Source organism: Tenrec ecaudatus, chromosome 1 (assembly GCF_050624435.1).
Source record: "Tenrec ecaudatus isolate mTenEca1 chromosome 1, mTenEca1.hap1, whole genome shotgun sequence".
NCBI classification, from domain to species: domain Eukaryota; kingdom Metazoa; phylum Chordata; class Mammalia; order Afrosoricida; family Tenrecidae; genus Tenrec; species Tenrec ecaudatus.
Window position 1 is genome coordinate 116147700 of NC_134530.1, and position 21108 is coordinate 116168807.

Sequence of the window (21108 nt, forward strand, 5' to 3'; positions counted from 1 at the left end):
AAACTAAAGTAAACATGTTAACAGACATCGCCACCTCTCAAAGCCAAGGCTAAAGTCCTTCCTCCTTATCTTTCTGACTTCATTGCTGAATGCTGCCCTGCCCACCCTGGCCTTCTGGTAGTTTCTGGAGCTCCGCAGGCATCTGCTGGCGCAGCTCTGTGCTCTTCCCAAGCTGGGATCCAGGCGTGGTTCACTCCTTCCAGAGCGCCCCCCCCCGCCCCCCACGACCACCACCACCCGCACAGGCACTCCGGAGTCTTGGTTCCACAGCAGCTCCCACTTTCTGGCCCCGCACCTGACCAGAGCCAGCCCCACTCCCAGCTTCTGTTCACACGCTGTCCTCGCTCACCATCTGCACTACAGCCTGTGGGAGGCCCCTGATGGTCAGTATTAGGGCTTTAAGATTCCAAGGAAACTCTTAGCCAGGAACAGAACAATGCTGTCTGTCTCAGAAATATGGGAAAGCTTCATTTTGTTAAACCCATTTCTGATTTAATATCACTTTGAAGATTTTTTTGAGCACAACCCAAGACTCTGAACTCCCCAAACCCTCACCTTGTTGGGTCCAAGAACCCTCAGCTTTGCCAATCGTGACCATGACCTCATTCTAATCCTACCCCTTCCGCATTGAAAGCTTCATCTTAAACGAGACTCCAGCAGCCATATTTGGACTTTGCCTTCCCCTTCCCAGCACTGCCCAGACGCGTCAAGTTGGGATTTCGATTATTGCTGTGAACTATCTGCTCGGCCTTCCTATCACCGTGTTTACTTTTTTTAAGTTTGTTTTTGGTGGTGTTTTCAGTTAAATCATACTATACATCTAGGGCCTTTTCATTTGCCTGGTTCTCACCATGTGAATGAAACTCAACAAGAGTTTTTCAAATGCAACCAGAACAATGTTTTCTTCACTGCGACATTCCCAAGTGTCTAGAACAGTACCACGTCCATATTACTCACTCTGACTGCCACCAAGTTAATTCCAATTGTAGAGACCTTGCACCATAGAGTACAACTGTCCCTGTGGGTTTCTGAAACTGTAACTCAGAGTAGCAAGCCTCATCTTTCTCCCTCCGATAAGCACAATTTATTAAAGGAGCAAGTATAACGTACACTCTCCCTGAATACTGAGTCTTGCATCCCGCCTCACACCAGCCTGTTGTTGATTGGTGCTGTGAAGTCCATTTTGGCTCATCGCAGTGACCGAGTGGAGCTATCCCCCTGCCTCAGGTCTGGGCCACGCTCTAGCCCATAGGGTTTGCTAGGCTGTAATCCTCATGAGAGCAGATGACCACGTCTTCCTCCCACAGAGCTGCTGGGGGGATTCAAACCACCAGCCTTTTGGTTAATAGTCAAGAGCTTAACCATTGAGTAACCAGGGCTCCTTGACTGATCTATGCCTGAGAAACTTTATCATATCATATCCCATATTCTTAAATTATATCAGGATTATGAATAATTAAGAGAGCATAATAGCAACTCTAGAATCTTAGACCTGGCAACTCATTCATCAAACCTTCTAGGATTATAAATCTACTCCTGATTATTTGATCTAGGGCAAAATACTCTCCCAAGTGTAGTAAATGTGAAGGTATATGTGGACCAAATGAATTTTAAAGAAATACACAATTTGGTGTGGAAATTTAATTACATAAATCACAATGTTTAGCAGGCTACATTTACATTAGAATATGTCAATACCCCTATATATGTATACAGGAGCCCTCGTGGCATAGTGGTTACATGAGCTCTGACTCAAAAGATCAGCAGTTCAAAATCACGAGCTTCTCCTTGAGAGAAAGAGCTCTTGAATCTCGGAAACCCAAGGGGGCAGTTCTACTGTGTTCTAGGGTCGCTGAAAGCCGGCATCAACTCAATGGCGGTGAATTTGGTTTGGGTATTTTTTATAAGGCATACATATGCTAAGACAACAAGGCAAAAGATCAACATATTCTTACAGTAAAGATCATTCATAGTGAAACACTTGCCTGATTAATAGCAAAAAATATGCTCTCATAGACATCCTCTTGAGAATACACACTACAACTATAGTCGTCTTCATCTGTGCCGGAATATCCCTTCAAAAACAAGTGCTTAAAAGCAGCAGTGGTGTCTTCTTTGAAAGCAACCACCAACTGGTTACTTAACCCAAAACGAACAAGCTAGAAAAGAAAATTAAAGAGAAGTATAAGAATTTTACCCCTTACCGAATGTAACAACATGCCTTAGCAGAAAGAAAACCAACATTTTTACTTCTCTTATGTCCTCTGCCCCCACTCAATTTGAAACGAGCTTATCTGTAAAAAAGGTCTTCTTTGGTTTTCACCAATAGCATAAATGTCACAAAAAAAGCTCAATTGATAAAATGGCCTCAATAACTACATCAACAACTAAAAATAACATAAAAGTTGCAAAAACTCTCACTCCCACTGACAAGACTCTGCGGGTCCTTGACTAACGGAAAGAAGACCCCCCATCAGTTAAGTCAAAGCATGTTTTCCTAACATCTGAAATTTCAAAGCAATGATTTTTTAAATTAATAAAGTCATAATTGACATTTCACTGATTTGCCATTTAAGAATTTGCACGTGCCTGAAAAAAATCACAAGTATGTCTTACATGTGGTTTGAAAGAACTATTTTGAAAAGCAGCTATTTAATAGTAAGATAATGTCGGCCAAAAGAATTCAAATAATCTAAGGAGCATTCTGGCTGTACTTCCCAAACAGATGTGTTCATTCTTCTGGGAGCCCATGGTGTACTCAACATTCTTCATCAATATCCTATTTCACATGTTCTTTAGATTTTCACTCATTGCCTGCTGAGGCCAAGGAATCTGACAGAAAGCTACTTGGCCAACTGCCCCGAAAGAGATCCATATTCTTGCCCAAAGAAAACTGACCGCAGAGAATGCGAAAATTACTGAACAATACCATGAATGTCGCACGCAAGTAAAATTTTGCTGCAGACAATTCAAAAGTGGTTGTAACAGTAAAGCAAAAGGGGCCTGACAGAAACATAAGCCAATTCAGAAGAGGACACGGATGGGGGACGATGGCATTGCTGACGTCAGGTGGATCTCGGCTGAAAGCAGAAACTATCAGAACTATGTTACTTACGGTTCAAAGGCATTTGTGTGGATCAGAATTCGAGGACACTTCATTGTGTGCATGTGAAACCTGTACACAGATCAAAGGGCAGTTGTTTGGACAGAAAAGGGGGACTCTGAATGGTTTAACATCAAAAAGGGGTTTGTATCCTTTCACATTTGACCTGTACCCGCAAACAATGTTCATGGAAGTAACATTTAAGATATCAAACAAAAAACCAGTAAATGTGCTCATCCGGACCCGTGTTAACACCCAATTCAGAGAAGGCTCTGGAGGACAGTGGGAGCCCCAAACCCACCTGCAGCTATCTAGTCAGATCAGCGCTGGCAGATCCGCTCTAGACAAAGGCAAGAGTCCCAACCAGACTATCAGGCAAAGACACTGTAACCTGATTATTGGGGCGCACTCAGTACCAGGCCCGCTGCCTGTCCGACAGATGCCACCCGAATTTGTACCGGTGCAAGTATCTCTTAGTTGTCCCATGACAGAAATTTTCCCCTGGCTTTTTGAACGTTGATGGGATTTTCCCTTTTACACATCATTTGTATTTTTGCCTGTACACTAACATGATCTTACCGTCTTAGTGCCATTCATCTTTCCTTGATTTCTGCTGGGTTTCCCAGCTGTGACGCACAGGAGGAATGGATGCGTGATGCAGATAACTGTTACCGGGTGCTGTAGGGAAAGCAGGGGTGAGGGATGGGCGGTGGGGAGGGAAAGGGGGTTTCAGGCATGAACAGGGAAGACGGGAAGATGGGAGGGGGCACTAGAACTGATCACGACTGCACAACTCAGTTTAAAGGTGATATAACCATGTGGGGGGCAATGAGGAGGCTCTGAAATAGAAGTGGTGGTGATTATACAACTCCTCTTGATGTAATTGAACGAATGAACTGTTCAATTGTATGATATGTGAATTATGTGCCAATAAAACTGTAGAGGGAAAAAGACCAGTATTGAAGAACAAAGAAATCACTTTCAGGACAAAGGTCCACCTGACCCAAACCAACCCCATCAAGTCATCTCGGTATCAGTCCTCTAGCACAGAAAAGAAATCCCCTTTGGGATTCTGAGGCGGTAAACTTTACGGGAGCAGAAAGCCTCTCTTTCTACCATGGAGAAGCAGGTGAGTTTGAACTGCTGAAGTACAATTGCCTCCACAATTGGTTTTGAAACACTCTCATCTTCATTGAACTCCTTGATATCATCTTCCCTTCACACCCCCCACCCCAAAATATCACAAGTGAAATACTTTCCCTCAGTCAGTGCCATCCGGTTGATGCCAACTCATAGCCACCCGCTAGGACAGGGTAGAACTGCCACTGAGTTTCTGAGCTTGTAATTCTTCCAGGTGCTGAAAGCCTTGTCTTCCTTTGGAGAAACTGGTGGTTGTGAACTACTGACTTTTCGGAGCACAATCCAACACATAACCACTGTGTCAACAGGGCTCCCACTGTACACTTTTTATCACGATGCCTAGGACACACCGACAGCATGCTGTGCTGACCGGACCCATCCTCGCATCCTGCTCTGCACGGAGTAAGCACTCATTAAATGCGGTTAAGGAACATACTCCACCTGTATGTGCCAATTTGGAAGCAGTGCATTGGTATGTTTAATAAAACGTCAAAAGAACCATGGACCTGTTAATTCCCTGGTTTACTTTCCAAAAGGAGCATGACCTTTTCTGGGCTCTCCTACAGGCGCCCTTGATAGACATCAGCTTAGAAGGACCTGCAGCTTGCTGGGCTTGGCTGTCAGCACTCTTTGGATGACGGGGAGCTGCTGCTAGATGGTCTTCTTAGAATAGCTATGGTTTCGCAATTGCTCAGTCCTGGACTTGGAATCTGAGGCACGTGACATGGTGAAGCTCAAGTGCTAATCTGTGCATTCTGAAACAATGGCGGCCTTGCACCATTCTGGAAGACAAGTCCTTCAAGTCTTTTCTACCTAAAGGTAAACCCACCCCCTCACCCCCGGAAAAAGTAGTGTTGGTACAGCATAATAAACACAACGTTGAAGTTGGACCTGAAAGTCCACTCTAGACGGTGGTGACTTTGACAGTTGGCTGTTGTTGTTGTTAGGGCCTTTGCCAGCCTTACAATCAGCCTTATTAAAGCTCTTTTTCACTTTATCAAACATGATGGATGTCCTTCTCCAAGAACCGGTCCCGCCCAAGTACTTGAGAAGTCTCCTCATTGCTTCTAAGGAGCACTCTGGATTCTGGCTGTACTCCTTCCAAGACAGGGTTGTTCATTTTGGCTGTCCATGGTCTATTCAGTATTCATTGTTGTAATTCAGACGCATCATTTCTTCTTTGGACTTTCTTACTCCTTATCAGGTTTTCTCATGCATGTGAGGTGATTGATAATATCATGGCTGGCTGGGGTCAGGCATCCCCTAGTCCTCAAAGTGAGATCCTTTTCTTTTAAGACTTTCAGGAAGTCTTTTGTAGCAGATTCGCCAAATGCGTGTGCAACTGTTCATTTGGATTTTTGCTGCGTCCGTGGGCATTGACTGAGGGTCCAAGTAAAATGAAACCTGTGACAACTTCCAACCTCTCTTCCTTTATCACGATGTTGCTTATTGGGCTATTTGGGAAGACTTTAACAACACTATGTTGAGGAGTAATCCCCACTGAAGGCTGTATTCTCTGATCTTCATCAGCAAATGCTTCAAGTCCGTGTTGCTTTCAGCACTCAGCCTTGCGTTACCTACATATCCCAGTCTGTTAGTCTTCCAACTCTGACGCTGCGTTCTTCTTCTCTAGGTCCTCTGTGTTCTCAGATGACCTGCTCACCTTACAGATTGAATACGTGTAGTGAAAGGCTACAACTCTGACACACCTTTTTGGATTTAAATCACGAAGGCTCCCCTTGTTCTATTCCAATAACTACCTTTTGGCCTCTGTACAGAGTTTAAATGGCATAATGAATTATTCTGGGATGCCCATTCTTCAAAACCTTATCCATGAATTTGCTCTGATGTGCACAGTTCAATGGCTTTGTGTAGTCAAACAAACAGGAAAACCACAGGTAAACATCCTCTGGTGGTCTCTGTTTTCGACCAAGATCCACCTGAACAGCAGTGGTATCAATTGTTCCATGGACTTCTAAATCCAGCGTGGATTTCTGTCAGTTCTCTGTTGTACTGATGGAACCATGTCTGAATTCCCGTCAATAATTGAATGATTCTACATCTTCATTCCTGCGTATGTGAAATGGGGTGACAGTAGTAACAGTGCCATAAAGTTGTGTGGTGGTTGAAATAATGCACCTACAGCAGTTAGCACAGTGCCTGGCTTATAACAATTCTTGAAAGTGGTAGCTATTATTTTTTAAGCCACAAAGACAAAATTTAAACCTTAAAATTATTTTTAACTATGCCAGTTTGCATACACAAATTAGCATGTTTTGTTTGCCTGGTTCAATGATTCCGTAAGTATCCTTTTATTGGTATGCAGATATGTGATCTTGAGTCATAGGAGGTCAGAGTCATCTAGTTAAAGTTTCTAATTTCACATATGAAGAAACAGAGTCCCAAATTACTTTGGCAACTTTGCCAAAATCATCTCGCTTTAAAAAGTGGAATGGGGGATAGTGGCTTATACATTGGGCTGCTAACCACAAAGCCAGCAGTTGGAAACCACCAGCCACGCTGGCGGGGGAAGGGGTGGGTAGGTTTCTGAGTGGCAGTCTCAGAAACCGCACAGGGGCAGGTCTCCCTTGTCCTGTAGGATCTCTATGAGTCAGAATTGACTCAATGGCAGGGAGCTTGGTTGGGGAAGGACTTGGGCTAACTTTGTAGGCTCGCACTGTCCTTAGAAGAGGGAAGAGCTCATGTGGGTGGGCAGGGAAGAGAGCATGGGGCAGGGTCTGCAGAAGCAGCACTTCTTTCTCCAGTGCCAGTGTATGCATGTGTGCACCTGTGTGTGCCTGAGAGAAAGGGGAAGTGGTGTGGGGAAAGGAATGAGAGGAGATGTGTATAGCTTATTGACCTTTTGTGAATTGTACAGAGTCTTTTAACTTTCCCCACTTTACAGGCTTCAAAGAGAAGATTCCCTTTAGTATGGATTACACCATGTGATAGTTAAGGTTTCTTGCGCCAACCCGGCCGATAAACACATGTGGGATTATTTGAAGGATGGAGAAATAAATGTCTCAGTCAGCCTCGCCTTTCTTGTCTCTTGTTTCTCTGATGGTCACACCAGTGTGAGACTGCCTTAGCTAGTTCTCTGCCTCAGCTGGCAAGGCTCACTTCCTGTGAGACATCCCTGAGGAGAAGCCGCATGGACTTACCCTGATGCAGCCCTGGGTGCTGGAGCAGCCATGGAGACCGCTGCTAGTGCTGAGATGCTTACACGCTCACTGGTTTGACTTTCCTCTGCAGTCGGCCTCATTGCGAGTTTGAGGAGGACTTTGTAGATTGATGTCAGACATATGGGCTGATGTCGACTTATGGGCTTGGACTGGACTCGGTTGGGATGCTTCTTAATGTACACTTACCTTTTATATAAAACTCCCTCTTATAAACATAGGAGTTTCTGTGGATTTGTTTCTCTAGTCTACCCAGACTAAAACACACCTCAACAGAAAGAAAACAAATATCCTTATCTATGGACCAACAAGCAACAAGAGAAATCGAAGAAATAAATTAAAGTTGTGAAGGATTTCATTATACTTTAAAGGGTTTTTGTTTTTTTCCTTAAAGATGTTGCTTTGGTGACCATGGCCCCTGCTGAAGGGCATGGTATTTTCAGTCAGCTCACACACAAGAAGGCACCCTGGTGGAGAAGTGCTTCACTTGACGTGATTAACTGTGAACTGACATGATACGTGCAACATCCCCCCCAAAAAATGGTTGTGAGAAAAAAGTTTATCATTTTTTTCCCAACTAATTCCTCAGTATTGGAATGTGCCAAGCACCAGAAGGACAGGTGTTTTTCCCCCCCCTTTTTTCCTTTTCACTTTTACACATATACCTGAGGAGACCTGAGGCACAGTGGTTACGTGTTGGACTGCTAATTGCCAGGTAAGCAGTTCCAAACCACCAGCCATTCCTTGGGAGAAAGATGAGGCTTTCTGCTCCTGTAAAGAGTTACCGTCCCCGAAACCCACAAGGGCAGTTCTCTTGTATGCTACAGGGTCTCTAAGAGTCACCAATGACTCAAAGGCAGTGAGTTTGGTTTAGGTTTCTATATTCTTAGGAATTGAACTAGTGCCCAATACAGTATTGGAGTCGACAGCTGAATCAACTTATGGACATAATCCTATTTAATATATTTGTAAACTGAGGGCAAGTAATTCTTTCAAGCTCAAACCGAACGACTGTCAGCCAGGATCTGAACCCAGATCTAGAGCATGTTCTCTTAAGCACTTGGAGAAGCCCCACTGTGACTCAAGCAGACACGCTGCCAAAGTAACACTATAAAAAAGGATAGGGGACCCACTGCTCCACACTGGCATTTAAGCTATAGAATCAGGGAAAAAAATCTCAACAGGAATGGGTAGATTTACTAAGATAGCGGCAGACAGCTTGCTGATGTTTCAAACCATCACCTTGTTTAAGCTAAAAACTCACCGACTCAACTTTGGAGATCAGAATCTGCGAATTTGTAGTATTATTTTAGAATAGTCCTCATCAGGTATCAGCGACCAAAAAAAAAAAAATCTTATATGCTATGGTTCCTAGTGCAAGCCAGGATCCACACATGTGACCCAGCATCGTCTAGGGCACTGGTCTTCACCCTTCCTAGTGCCGTGACCCTTTAATTCAGTTCTTCAGGTTGTGGTGACCTCCCAACCATAAAATTATTTTCATTGCTACTTCATCACTGTCATTTGCTACTGTTATGAATCCGGAGACCCCTGTGAAAAGGTCCTTTGACCCCCAAAGGGGCTGTGACCCACAGGTTGAGAAACGCTGAACTAGGGGTTGAAACAACAAAAATATGGAGTTTTTCAAAATATCTTTTGGTCAAATGAGTTTATTTTTAAAGAGGAATTGACAGCAAATTACATCTTAACCTCTCTAACTACTAGACCTTAATTTTGCCAAGGACATGATACAAGACAGAAAAAGAATCAGTCATGAAGTGCAGTCTGGCACAGATTGTGAAGTCCAAGCAGGAGAGAGTATTCTGTACCAGGGGAAGCATGACACCACTCTGATTGTGTCCAAGAACCTGGAAAGAGTAGAGTGAGTATAAAACCAGACACCTCTCTCAAGATTATAAATTACTACAGAAAATGGAAGGAAGACGCTTAAATAAATATTTCCCTCATAGATCCTGAATAAAAAGCCAACCATCCTGTTAGACTTCATGATAGAACACTAATGAGGCGGAAGAAAAGTGGAATTTGAAGGATGGGAAAGATGCTCAGGAAAATTGACCCCAATTAAGAAAGCACTCAAGCGGCGAGTTTTAGTGGACTGATCCTACAGAGGCATGAACATTCCATCTCTCCCACACCTGCCCTGGCTGAAAGGATGGGCCATCTTTGAAGCAGGAGAGAAGCGAGGCCCAACAAGGACCTTGGAAGAGCACGTCCCACATCTCTGCCTGAAGTAAGCTCCAGACCAGATGCACCAGAGACACTGGCCCGAGACTCAAGAGGAGCAGAACCTAGACTATAGGGTACCTGTTCCTCATCTGACCTAACGATGAACTGTGGGACAGAGAGACATGCAGACTGCCTTCCTGGCCCATGGAGGCAAAGGCCAGGGTACCATGTGGCTGAGAGACTGAAGACAGCAGAGAGAGTTGGCTACCATGTGGCTGAGAGGCTGAGACTTGGCTGCTGGCTGAGGAGACCGCTGATCCTGCTGATCCTGACGTGTGACAACCTATTGATGTCTCTAATAAGCTCACTCACTGTCCCTTAAGGAGTATTGTTTGTGGGTTCTCTGTGGCCAATGCAATGAATTATCCAACGCAGCATCGAGTGGCCAAAGAGGAACAGTTAGGGTAGGATGGAGTGTGGAGCCATGTCTGATTCTTGTCTCCTGGCAATAGGGAACGCCAGGAGAGGTCAGGTATGGCCCTCCAATGCCATTTACTGAAGTTGTTAAAGGATTTCTTCTTGCTTCGATCAATAATCAATCCCCATAGAAGCAGCAGTCAGTCAAGAGATTAAAGGCCACATTGCAGTGCGCAAACCTACTGCACAAGGCTCTTTAAAGTGTTGAAAGCCAGGTTACTTTGAGAATTAAGGTGGGCCTGACCCAAGCCATGGTGTTTTCAATCATCTCACATGCATGCGAAAGTTGGGCACTGAATAAGGAAGGCTGAAAAAAGAACGGATGCATTTGAATTAAGGTGCTGGCAAAGAGGATTGAAAGTATCATGGAGTGCCAGAAAACCCCAACAAATCTGTCTTGGCAAAACAGCAATGAGAAGAATGCTCTTTACAGGCCAGGACAATGTGGCTTTGTCTCACGTACTCTGAACAGGTTCTCAAGAGAGACCGATCCTGTACAAGACTTGTTTGGAAAAACACACTGTCGGCGGAAAGCAGGGAGGTTCTGAACAAGATGGACTGACAGAGCGGCTGCAACAACGGGCTCAAACGTACGAACCTCTGGGAGGACGGTGTAAGCACCGGGCGCTGCTCGGGCAGGGCCACTGCGAGTAGGGCAGGCTCGGTGGCCCCTGATAACACCAAACTGCCAAGTCTCTCAACTTTCTGGTCCCCAAAAGCATATTTAAGAGCATTTGAGTACAGAGGAAAGACCCCCAATCTAGATCACGGAGCATTCCACAGCCTTTGACTTCCTGTGTGCCTCAGGTATAGAAAGCCCCCACTCAGTACGGCTTGTGACCCTCACAAGTACTGAAACCAGACCCTCGTCTACCTCAACTGCAACCTGCCGGCTGTCCTCCAGAGCCAACGTCATGTTATTGTCGTATCAACTTAAGGGTGTACTTCTTGGAAATTAAAATGGTTCCCCACTTGGGGGACTACTGGTTTCATCCTTAGGTAAGAAAGAAACAGAAACCATGAATACAAATGACAAGAATGTGTTACCTGGGTGGTGACCATGAGTATCTTCAAAATCTGCAGACCGAGTTTCCATGGAACCTGGTGGCGGGCTCGGTATTTTTCACAAGGGCTCATGAAGTAGAACTTCAAGTCTTCTCTCAGACACTCTCCTTCTGGCTCAGGCGCGAGGGCCATTGCGTTTCTGCCACAAAAGACCACGTGTTAAATGGACATGAGGGCCTCCTGCTGCCCACGGGGGGTCCTGAGTAATGCTCACCATGCACGAGCTGTACCCACTCTCACAAACACGCTTCCAACAGGGAGCGTCTCTCCGCTTTTCCTTTTTTTTTTTTTTTTTGCATATGAGACTTTTATTATGCTGAGAAATCTCCCTTGCGTACTTATTTCACTGAGTGCTTTTTTTGTTAAATCATTTTATTGGGGGCTCCTACAACTCTCATCACAATCCATGCATCCGTGTCAAGCACATTCGTACATAAATTGCCATCATCATTCTCAAAACATTTGCCTTCTACGTGAGCCCTTGTATCAGCTCATTTTCCCCTCCCTCCCCGCTCCCCCACTCCCTCTTGAACCCTTGATAATTTATAAATTATTATTGTCATATCTTACACCGTCCGATGTCTCCCTTCACCACTTTTCTGTTGTCCATCCCCCTGGGAGGGAGGTATATGTAGATCCTTGTAATCAGTTCCCCCTTTTTACCCCACCTTCCCTCCACCCTCCAGGTATCGCCACTCTCACCACTGGTCCCGAAGGGATCATCTGCCCTGGATTCCTTGTGTTTCCAGTTCCTATCTGTGCCAGTTTACATCCTCCGGTCTAGCCGGATTTGTAAGGTAGAATTGGGATCATGATGGGGTAAGGGGGGGGGGGGGCGTGGGGGGAGGAAGCATTGAAGAACTAGAGGAAAGTTGTATGTTTCATAGGTGCTACCCTGCACCCTGACTGGCTCGTGTCCTCCCCGCGACCCTTCTGTAAGGAGATGTCCAGTTGCCTACAGATGGGCTTTGGGTCCCCACTCCGCATTCCCCCTCTCATTCACAGTATTATTTTTTGTTCTTTGATGCCTGATACCTGATCCCATTGACACCCGGTGATCACCCAGGCTGGTGTGCTTCTTCTATGTGGGCTTTGTTGCTTCTGAGCTAGATGGTTGCTTGTTTACCTTCAAGCCTTTAAGACCCCAGACCCTATATCTTTTATGTGGGACTATAAAGAGACTTTTCCCCAGCTTTGTCTTCCCAAAGACATGCAAACAATTGAGGCTATTTTCCAGCATATGGTGAGAGGGCAGATGCTTAGAGACACCCTCCCTGAAGGCAGTCAGTTGCCAGACTACTGTCTGGTCCCACCACAAGAGGAGCCCACTCCTTGCTGTTAAGGACAATGGGCTACTTCTCCCTAAAGGCTTTCAGCCATCAGTCTGGTCCCTGTAGATGAAGTTTACATCCTACTGATAATAGTTTCAATAGTGAGCCAGAGAACAGATCAAACTTGCTCAGTGATATACTAAGTTAGGCTGCCATGCTGAATCTAGGATACAGCCTTCTTGTCCCATGTGTGCCCCCCAATCCTTTCCCTTCCTATTGTGTGTATATCCCTAGATTGTCACACTCTCATTGCTGTATAACCTATAGTGCAACCCCTTCCTGTGTCGTATGTCTTTACCTGTAATCAGGGGGCTTGCACCCTCCCCAAAGATATATAAACCTTGGTTAGCAATAAAGAAGCTCGGCTCTCCCCCATACCCTTCCCCTCTCTGGGCTCTTCCCTTCCTCTCCCTGGTCCTCAATTTCCTGTTCCCTTTCCCCTTGTCCTCCTTCCCCTCCCCCTCTCTCCTGCCCTCGGGTCTCCCATCTCCACGTGGACGACTAAGCGGAGCTGATGTGAGCATGCTACCATGAAATGTGTCTGACTCCATTATTTCAATCTCTCTTCTATCTCTCATGCTCTCTATGGCTTTACTATAATCTAGATATATTTTAACCATACATTTGTGCCTATAGAACTCGCAATTAGTTGTGGGGGTCTGGGCTTTCCCCCACATTTTAATAGCCAGGCACCATCAGCTTTCTTCACATTTGCTTAGCACACATTTGTCTTCAGTGATCATGTCAGGAAGGTGAGCATCATGGAATGCCAGTTTAATAGAACAAAGTGTTCTTGCATTGATGGAGTACTTGAGTGTAGGCCCAATGTCTATCTGCTACCTTAATACTAAACCTATAAATATATGTACATAGATTTACCCATCATTATATATAAATATATTTATATATTTACATTCCTGTGTTTAGACCTCTATAAATGCCCTTTGCCTCCTAGTTCTTTCCTCTATTTCCTTTTACTTTCCTCTTGTCCCACCGTCATGCGCAGCCTTCATTTGGATTTCAGTAATTCTTCTGTTACATTGCCCTTGATCACCCCAACCAGGCCTCTTACACTCTCCTCGCCACTGATTTTGGATCACTTGTTGTTCCCCTGTCCCTGGGTTTGTTAACACCATTTCCTTTCCCCAACCTCCCCCTCTCTCATGTCCCCCCACCAAACCTTTGGTCCTATTGTTTTCTCCTCCAGATTGTTTATCCAGCTCATCTTATCTAGATAGACCAGCAGAGATAATAATATGCACAAAAACATGACAGAGCAAAACAAACAACAATAACAAAACAATTTTTAAAAGCACCTTTTAATACTTCATTGTCTGTTTGTAGACCTTTAGGAGTGTTTTCGGGTGAGTTTAATGGGCTGCCACACCCTGGCCCCAAAGTCTATTTTTAGTATTCCCTAGGGTCTTCCTTGCTCTGTTCCCCTTGCTGTTCTGTTGCACGTCCTTAGTGTTTTCCTTGGTGTGGTCGGGTCAGATCAGGCGCAATCCCACACTGTGTCTCCAGTGTTGTCCCCTGTAGGGCTATGGGTCAGTGAGGGATGTCGTGTCTCGTAGTGGGGCTGGCCATATGGTCTTCTCTGTGGTTTGGCTGCTCGGAGCAGGGATATCATCCTGAAGGCTTGGTGGGCCAGGGTGTGCTCCACATTCTCTTCCTCCCCCTGCATTTGCTCCTGCGCTCTGATCACACATGTCCCTCTCCCTGAGCTGCAGCTTCAGTGCTGTCCTCCAAAGTAAATTATTCTTGGGGGAGGGGCAGCTGTCCATGAAAGTTACTTAGGAACATCTAGAATCAGCTCTATTGATTCTTTTATATTAACAATTGGCACGCATATGTCATTGAAATATAATAAGAAGTGTGTGTGTGTGTGTGTGTGTGTGTGTGTGTGTAAAATTAGATGGATACTTTTGTGATACTCCAGATGTAAAAACACAGAAAGTTAGTACAGACTAATAAATCAAACTATTACAGAAGCAGAGAATCTCTGTCCTATCCAGTTGTACTTTAAGATGTGTTAGGTAGCTAGAGGCAGAACTAAGAATTGCCCCTCTACATGCCAAAGTCTCCCTCCCCTTACAAGAAGCTGGAAGCTGCTCAAGGCTGGAGGGCATGCATCCATTCAAGCTCCTGGCCAGGAAGGGGTGGTACACCTGGGTGGGACCCCATGTAGGCCAGGTGGGCTTAATTCAGTCAATGGGGTTAACCAGTATCATCGACCACGCCTCCCAGCAAGGAGGGAGTGAGAGGGTAGGGAGGGGGTTCTGAAAAGCCCGAAGCTTTCTTTTTTGCAGGCTCTCTTCCAGAGGCTGCCACACTGTTCAGACGCTGGTCTGGCTTGTGTTCCGTTTACTTTAACACCTGACACTTCTTCTAACCATCATGAAACTCACTTGGGTCACAAACCAGGCTTCGGCGTGGAATTCTTTCTTGCATGAAGCCAAGGACCGAGGTATTTCCCACCTGGGGAAACCTAACAGATGGATTCTACCTCGCCTTTCTTACTTAAGAGGTCAGTGATTACAAAATACTGAAGTCTGGAGAGTTTTAAAACATTAAAACAGTATCTCTTTATTTCTGTTTGAAGTGTCTGGGAGGTGTACAAATAGCATGCGTGGCTACTCATGGAAAGGTTAATGAGTCCACTTCATGGTGGCCAAGAAGAAAGCCTACAGTTACACTTCAAAACCCGGTGAAGCACTGATCCACTCTGACACACTGGGGGGGAGTGGGGGGGAACTGGTCTCTACTCAACGGCAACTGGAGATTAGTATTTACGCTTCATTATACATTGTCACGCTGTATTATGAGAAAGCCGTTCTCACTCAAGGACTCTTAGGAATAGGAATGTGACCAAAGAATTCAAAGTCAAAATGGACCGGTAAGAGATGGTTGCAAGGTTTTGATTATAACTGCTGGGAGAGATGCAGTCTTTCTACTAAGTAGTTCCCAGAGCAGGGAATATCCCCTTCATATACATATGCATCTCCACTAAGAAAATATAATTATCCTACAAAGTCACCAGGTGACCTTTTTCATAACCATAGCACCACATAGCTCTCAGTGTGGTGTACGCGGTGACTGGCACGTTGCTAGGATGCTGAAGTTGTGCCACTTTTGTTTACATACCAGCGGGGGGGGGGTCACCTGAGGTTCACAGGAGTTTCTAAATGAAGGCAAAAGAAAGACCTATTGATCTACTTCTGAAAATTACCAATGAAACCTTATAGATCACAACAGAACTTTGTCTGACACAGTGCTGCATGATACATCCTTGGTTGGAAGGCACACAGCTGCAGCAATCGGTTTGAGTGTACCAAGGACCACAGAGATGGCAGAGAATTGGGCAGTTCATTCTGTTGTACAAGGGGTTGCCATGAGCTACCGTGTTTGCAATGGCAATCAGCAACTATAGTTAACACAACACATAGCATAGTTCAAACTCACTGCCGTCGAATTTGGTTCCGAATCATAGCGACCCTGTGGGGCAGGGGAGCCCTGCCCCTGTGGGTTTCTGAGACAGTAGTTCCTTATGAGAGTAAAACGCCTTGTCTTTCTCCCGTGGAGCAGCTCGTGGTTTCAAACTGCTGACCTTACCGTTAGCAACCTAAGCTGTAACCACCATGCCACCAGGGCCCTCATACAGAAGAGAACCTTGCTAGGTAAGTTGTAAATAAACATACATGCTTTGGCAATATGCTGTAACTTTACTGTCAGCTGTATGGTCAACAGAGTTTGGGGCTCACAGACCGAAAGCACAGGCTGTGATTCTGGAATCCTTGGAATCACTAGCAAAGAGTAGAGGCAACACCGAAGAAAACAGACAAGAGATAGATATTTCGCATAATGATTCCGCTGGAGGTCCTGATGCCACCCATACCTAAAGTCATGCATCCAAAGACTTTAAAGGTCAGCACATCAATAACTTTGAGGCCCAAATCGGCTTGAGCTCGGTTTCTGTTACTTTCAATAGGAATGGTAAGCTAAGTGGATTCCAGTAAGTGAGGCCAATATTTTGGACATTGATTTATGATCTGTTATCTATGGCATAAACAAGCAGTCATCTAGCTGAGAAGCAACAAGCCCACATGGAAGAAGCACACCAGCCTGTGCGATCATGAGGTGTTGACAGAATCAGGTAACAGGCATCAGAAGACCCCCCCTAAAAGAAACCCAACATATTGTTGAGAACAAAGGGGGTTAGAGCACAGACCCCAAACCCATCACTAAACAATAGGACATCCCCTCCCAGAAGGGTCACAAGGAAGGGATGAGTCAACCAGGGTCCAGTAGAGCGCGATGAAACACACAGTATTCCTCTGGTTCTTTGAGGCTTCCTCACACACACCCTGCCCCCTGCCCCCCACTGTCATGACCCCAGTCCTGCCTTTCAGTTCTGGCTAGACCAGAGCATGTACACTGATACAGGTAAGAGCTCTTGACACATGGAATCCAGGTCAGATAAACCACGCAGGAACAGAAATGGGAGTAGCAATACCAGGAAAGTAGGGGGAAAGTGGGGAAAGCAGGGGAGGAAGGGGGAACCAATCGCAGTGATCGACACATAATCCCTCCCAGGGGGGATGAACAACAGATATGTGGTTGAAGGGAAACAGTGAGCAGTGTAAGATATGAAAATAATAATAACCTATAATTTATCAAGGTGTCCCAAGGGTGGGAGGAAGAGGGAGAGAAAAAAGAGGAGCTGATATCAAGGGCTCAAATAGAAAGTAAATGTTTAGAAAATGATGATGGCAGCATATGTACAAATATGCTTGATGCAACTGATGTACAGAATGTTATATGAGCTGTAGTAGCCCCCGATAAAATGACTTTAAAAAAAACTTATGACCAAGCAAAACTATTCACAATAGACAAAGGACAGAAACAACCCAAATGTCCATCAACTGATGAACAGACAGAACATCCACAAGGTGGAGTAAGATTCAACTGTAAAAGGAATGAAGTACTAATATATGGTACAACATGGGTGAAGTGCAAAAGCATTATGCTCAGTGAAAGAAGCCAGGCAGAAGAGGCGATACATTCTATAGCTCCACTTATATGAAACACCCAAAAACAAAAACATGCCGCTGCACACTGCCCGTGAGTGGATTCCGACTCCTAGGGAGGACCGACACGGGCTTCTGAGGCTGTCAATCTTCAGTGGGGCAGAAACCCTCAGCATTCCCCAGGGATCAGCTGGTGGGTTTAAACTGCCAACCTTGCAATCCAATGTTTACCCAATAGTGCCCCCAGGACACCCAGCAAGGGCAAACTGTCTTAAATGGTTCATGCTTAATTTAATATCAACTCTCCTACAATTAAAACCAACGAACTGAAAAACAACTGTCAAGTAGTTTAAGAAGTTAAACACAAGTGGAAACTAGCAAGTGGAATATGAGGTTTGAAACAGGTCCACACAGACTAAGTATATCAGAATGAAACAGAGATGGGGAAAACAACAATATACACACCATGTTTGTAAACATATGTACAGGAAACCCCTGGGAATAACAAAATTCCTAGACATGAAAAAAAATCAATAGCCACAATGAATCTCATTTGAAAACAACCAGAAGACTTTGAAAACGTGTTTTCCCACAGCATGCCATCCTTAAATCATGGTTCTGTCTAACCCACGGGATGACTACGTGTGAGGCCAGCCAAGCCCTGTGTGGGTGTGGGAGACACAAAGTCAACAGGTCCCCCAATCTTCACATGCTCAGACCCCACAAGACATTGCCCTTGGATGGGGTCCAACGCACCGTGGTCCTCCCGGACGAAGTAACTGTGCCAGAGAGTTTGGAAGGCTATAATTCTTTTTTCAATTTAAGCTACACTTCTTAAGAAGCAGATTGCAACATCATCCTCTTGCCAAATAGCCGGTGAGTTTGAATCCTTCACTTTGAGGTTAGTTGACTAGCACTTAGCCCTGTGTCATCAGGTCTCCTTCTTAACTGGCAGAAGGAAAAACAAGCCCATTGGGATTCATATCAACTCTCCACGGGGTTTCCGAGGCTTTGTCAGTGTGGAGGGGAGCATAATCTCATCCTCCTCCCACAGGGCAGCCGGCAGGTTTGAACCTACCTCTGGCTATCAGGCCAACGTGACAGTGTCGCCAAGGCTCCTTCTGATAATATTAGTCCAATATGATTAGCTGTTAAAAGGAATGATAGAAATACAGGGGAGAAAAATTAATACTGAGTGACTATTACTCACGTAAAAATGTGATACCTATTGTGAAATACAAGCCCATGAGTTATTACAAAAATCCACTCTTTCAGACCATCAGAGCTGTGTGGTGTTGACTAATTTTAAAGCTTTCATATGACCTGAGGGTAATTCCAACTTTATGAAACCAATGACTGAAAAGAGCCCCACCTCAAGAACACATAGTTTTGGAACACTTGTTACCAGTCCTAACTTCATTGGGGTCATAAACCCTGGTGAGACTTCACAGGGCCCCTGACCTTGGTCCCAGAAAAGACCAAGCCTGCTTCCGTGCCGGTACCTTGTTCCCACGAGCACCAGGCGGCACAGACTGGAGGGTAATGAGAGAGATGGGCCCATTTAGGTTCGGGGGGTTCGTTTGTTTCTAGAGTTTCAGTCCCTGGCTGAGTCAAGGAGTAAGAGAGTCTTCAACACAAGTGCGGACACGCTCAACAAAATGGGGAGGCACTGTGGCTGCGACCGTGCGCCCCAAAACAGCAACTGAGGACAGCACAGGGCCAAGCCGTGTTTCACGTGTGGGCTCACTGTGAGTCAGAACCGACTCAACACCACCTAACAACAATCCGGTTTTAGCTAAGGCTGTCGTCACGAAATGATCAAGGGCCATCAAGATTCCTGTTAAAAACTAGACAAATTATAAAACAATAGCACAAGCTGAAACTAACATTCAGAAAATGTCAGAGCTAACGCTCCAATGTAAACTTTCTTGACCATGAAATTTTAGAACACATGATCTGAAAAGGAACTGGGGAAAAAAATCAAATTTTATCAAGAACATTGGATATGGGGACTGTTAAATCATTAACCTGGCCCCGAGTTTATCTGTTGTACCTTAAGATACTAGCTAATCATATTACAAAGTTGCTGCATGAAGCCCTGGTAGACTGATGGATTATACCTTGGACTGCTAGCCGCAAGGCCAGCAGTTTGCAAACACCAGACTTTGCATAGGAAAATGATGAGGCTTTCTATTCCCGGAAAAATATACAGCCCAGGAAACACACAGATACAGTTCTCCTCTGACCTGTAGGCTCCCTATGAAGCCCAGGTCCAGGTGGCAGTGAGCATCTAACAATTCATGTTTACATTAATTATTTCATCCCTTAAAATGTTCAATTTTATCTGCTTTATAGCATACATGGGCTTCTGATACAATATGTAAATAAATACACTTATTTAAAGAGGGTACGTATTCTTTTAACGGATTATCACATCTAAAAATTATTTGGTACTTGATTGAACTACTGTATGATATGGATGCAGACCAAGAAGATCATGCAAGAGTTCAGGTTACCAAGCAAGCCATTCTGCTACCATAGGACCCAACTGGTGGTGGGTGAAGGTGGCTCAATATACCAGCTATGGCCATATGATCAGTGGGAGAAATGAGTTATAATTATATTGTATTTCCTGTATATAAGCAAGTATGTTTGTTCACTTATCAAGTATAAGCTCTGAGGCGAGTGTAGTTATGGTTCTACACCCATTAGTTGTATTATGTTAACCACAAGTATGACTTTATAATTATATTTAGAGATTGTGTATTATTTAAGGCTATGTGTACTGGTGCCCAGTTGACAAGGGATCAACTAATGATAGTTAGGCTTGGTGTGAAATTGACTGGGCCAGAATTCTCAAATGGTTTGGCAGTTAACATCTAGTAACTTCATTCAATAAAAGGCAATCAGCCGATCGAGTATATGAAGATTAGGGCAAGATGGAACACCCTTACTCTGGTTACAGCCCCAATGTAATCCATTGAAAGTAAGTTTCCTCAGTGGCATGGCCTGTTTCCAGTATGTGTGGGCACTATGGAAATGCCTGCTTGATTTTTGGCTAGGTTTGGATTTCGCATCTGGCTCATCATCCTCTAGATATTTTGTATTTGAGCCAACTTCTTACCATATGACCCGCCAGTCCTACAAGCTTACCTGCTGGCCTTGGGTTCATTTACCTCTTCAGCCACAAGCCTGACCTGCTGATCTTGGATTCAGGCATCTCTGCAACCCGTGGTCTTCATGCTGACCTTGGGTTCATCGTGCTCCCCAGCCCCACCCAGTGACGTGAATCAGTAGAGATCTACAGCCTGGACTTGCCCTTGTCCACTTCTACAACCGTGAGCCATTTTCTTGATACAAATTTTTTCTCTGTGTATTTGCATATGTACACACACACACACACCCTTGTTTGTGCTTCTCTGGTGAACCCAGTTGAGTAACTTTTCTTTGCCAATTTGGACACCTTTCTGTGTTTGCCTTATAAATCGGACTAGCACTTCCAGCAGTCGACTAGGAGTGGTAATCAAGGGAACCCTCACCTCCTTCCCATTTGGAAGGGAAGGCTTTCAGTTCCGCTCCATTAAGCGTAGTATTGGCAG

General features: G+C 44.9%; 1 protein-coding gene across 2 annotated transcripts in view; it reads right to left on the reverse strand.

Annotated features, from left to right (window-relative positions):
* MCOLN2 (mucolipin TRP cation channel 2) overlaps positions 1-21108 on the reverse strand; it is a 72984-nt gene that overhangs the window by 39643 nt on the left and 12233 nt on the right. The window contains exons 2-4 of one of the 2 annotated variants that reach the window (XM_075557763.1): positions 18588-18657; positions 11134-11290; positions 1986-2159 (exon numbers count right to left, since the gene is read on the reverse strand). In XM_075557763.1, the coding sequence (XP_075413878.1) occupies positions 1986-2159; positions 11134-11283 (324 nt within the window). In that variant the 5' untranslated portion in view covers positions 11284-11290; positions 18588-18657. The remainder of the gene's footprint in view (positions 1-1985; positions 2160-11133; positions 11291-18587; positions 18658-21108) is intronic. The other variant, XM_075557756.1, reaches the window with a different exon arrangement.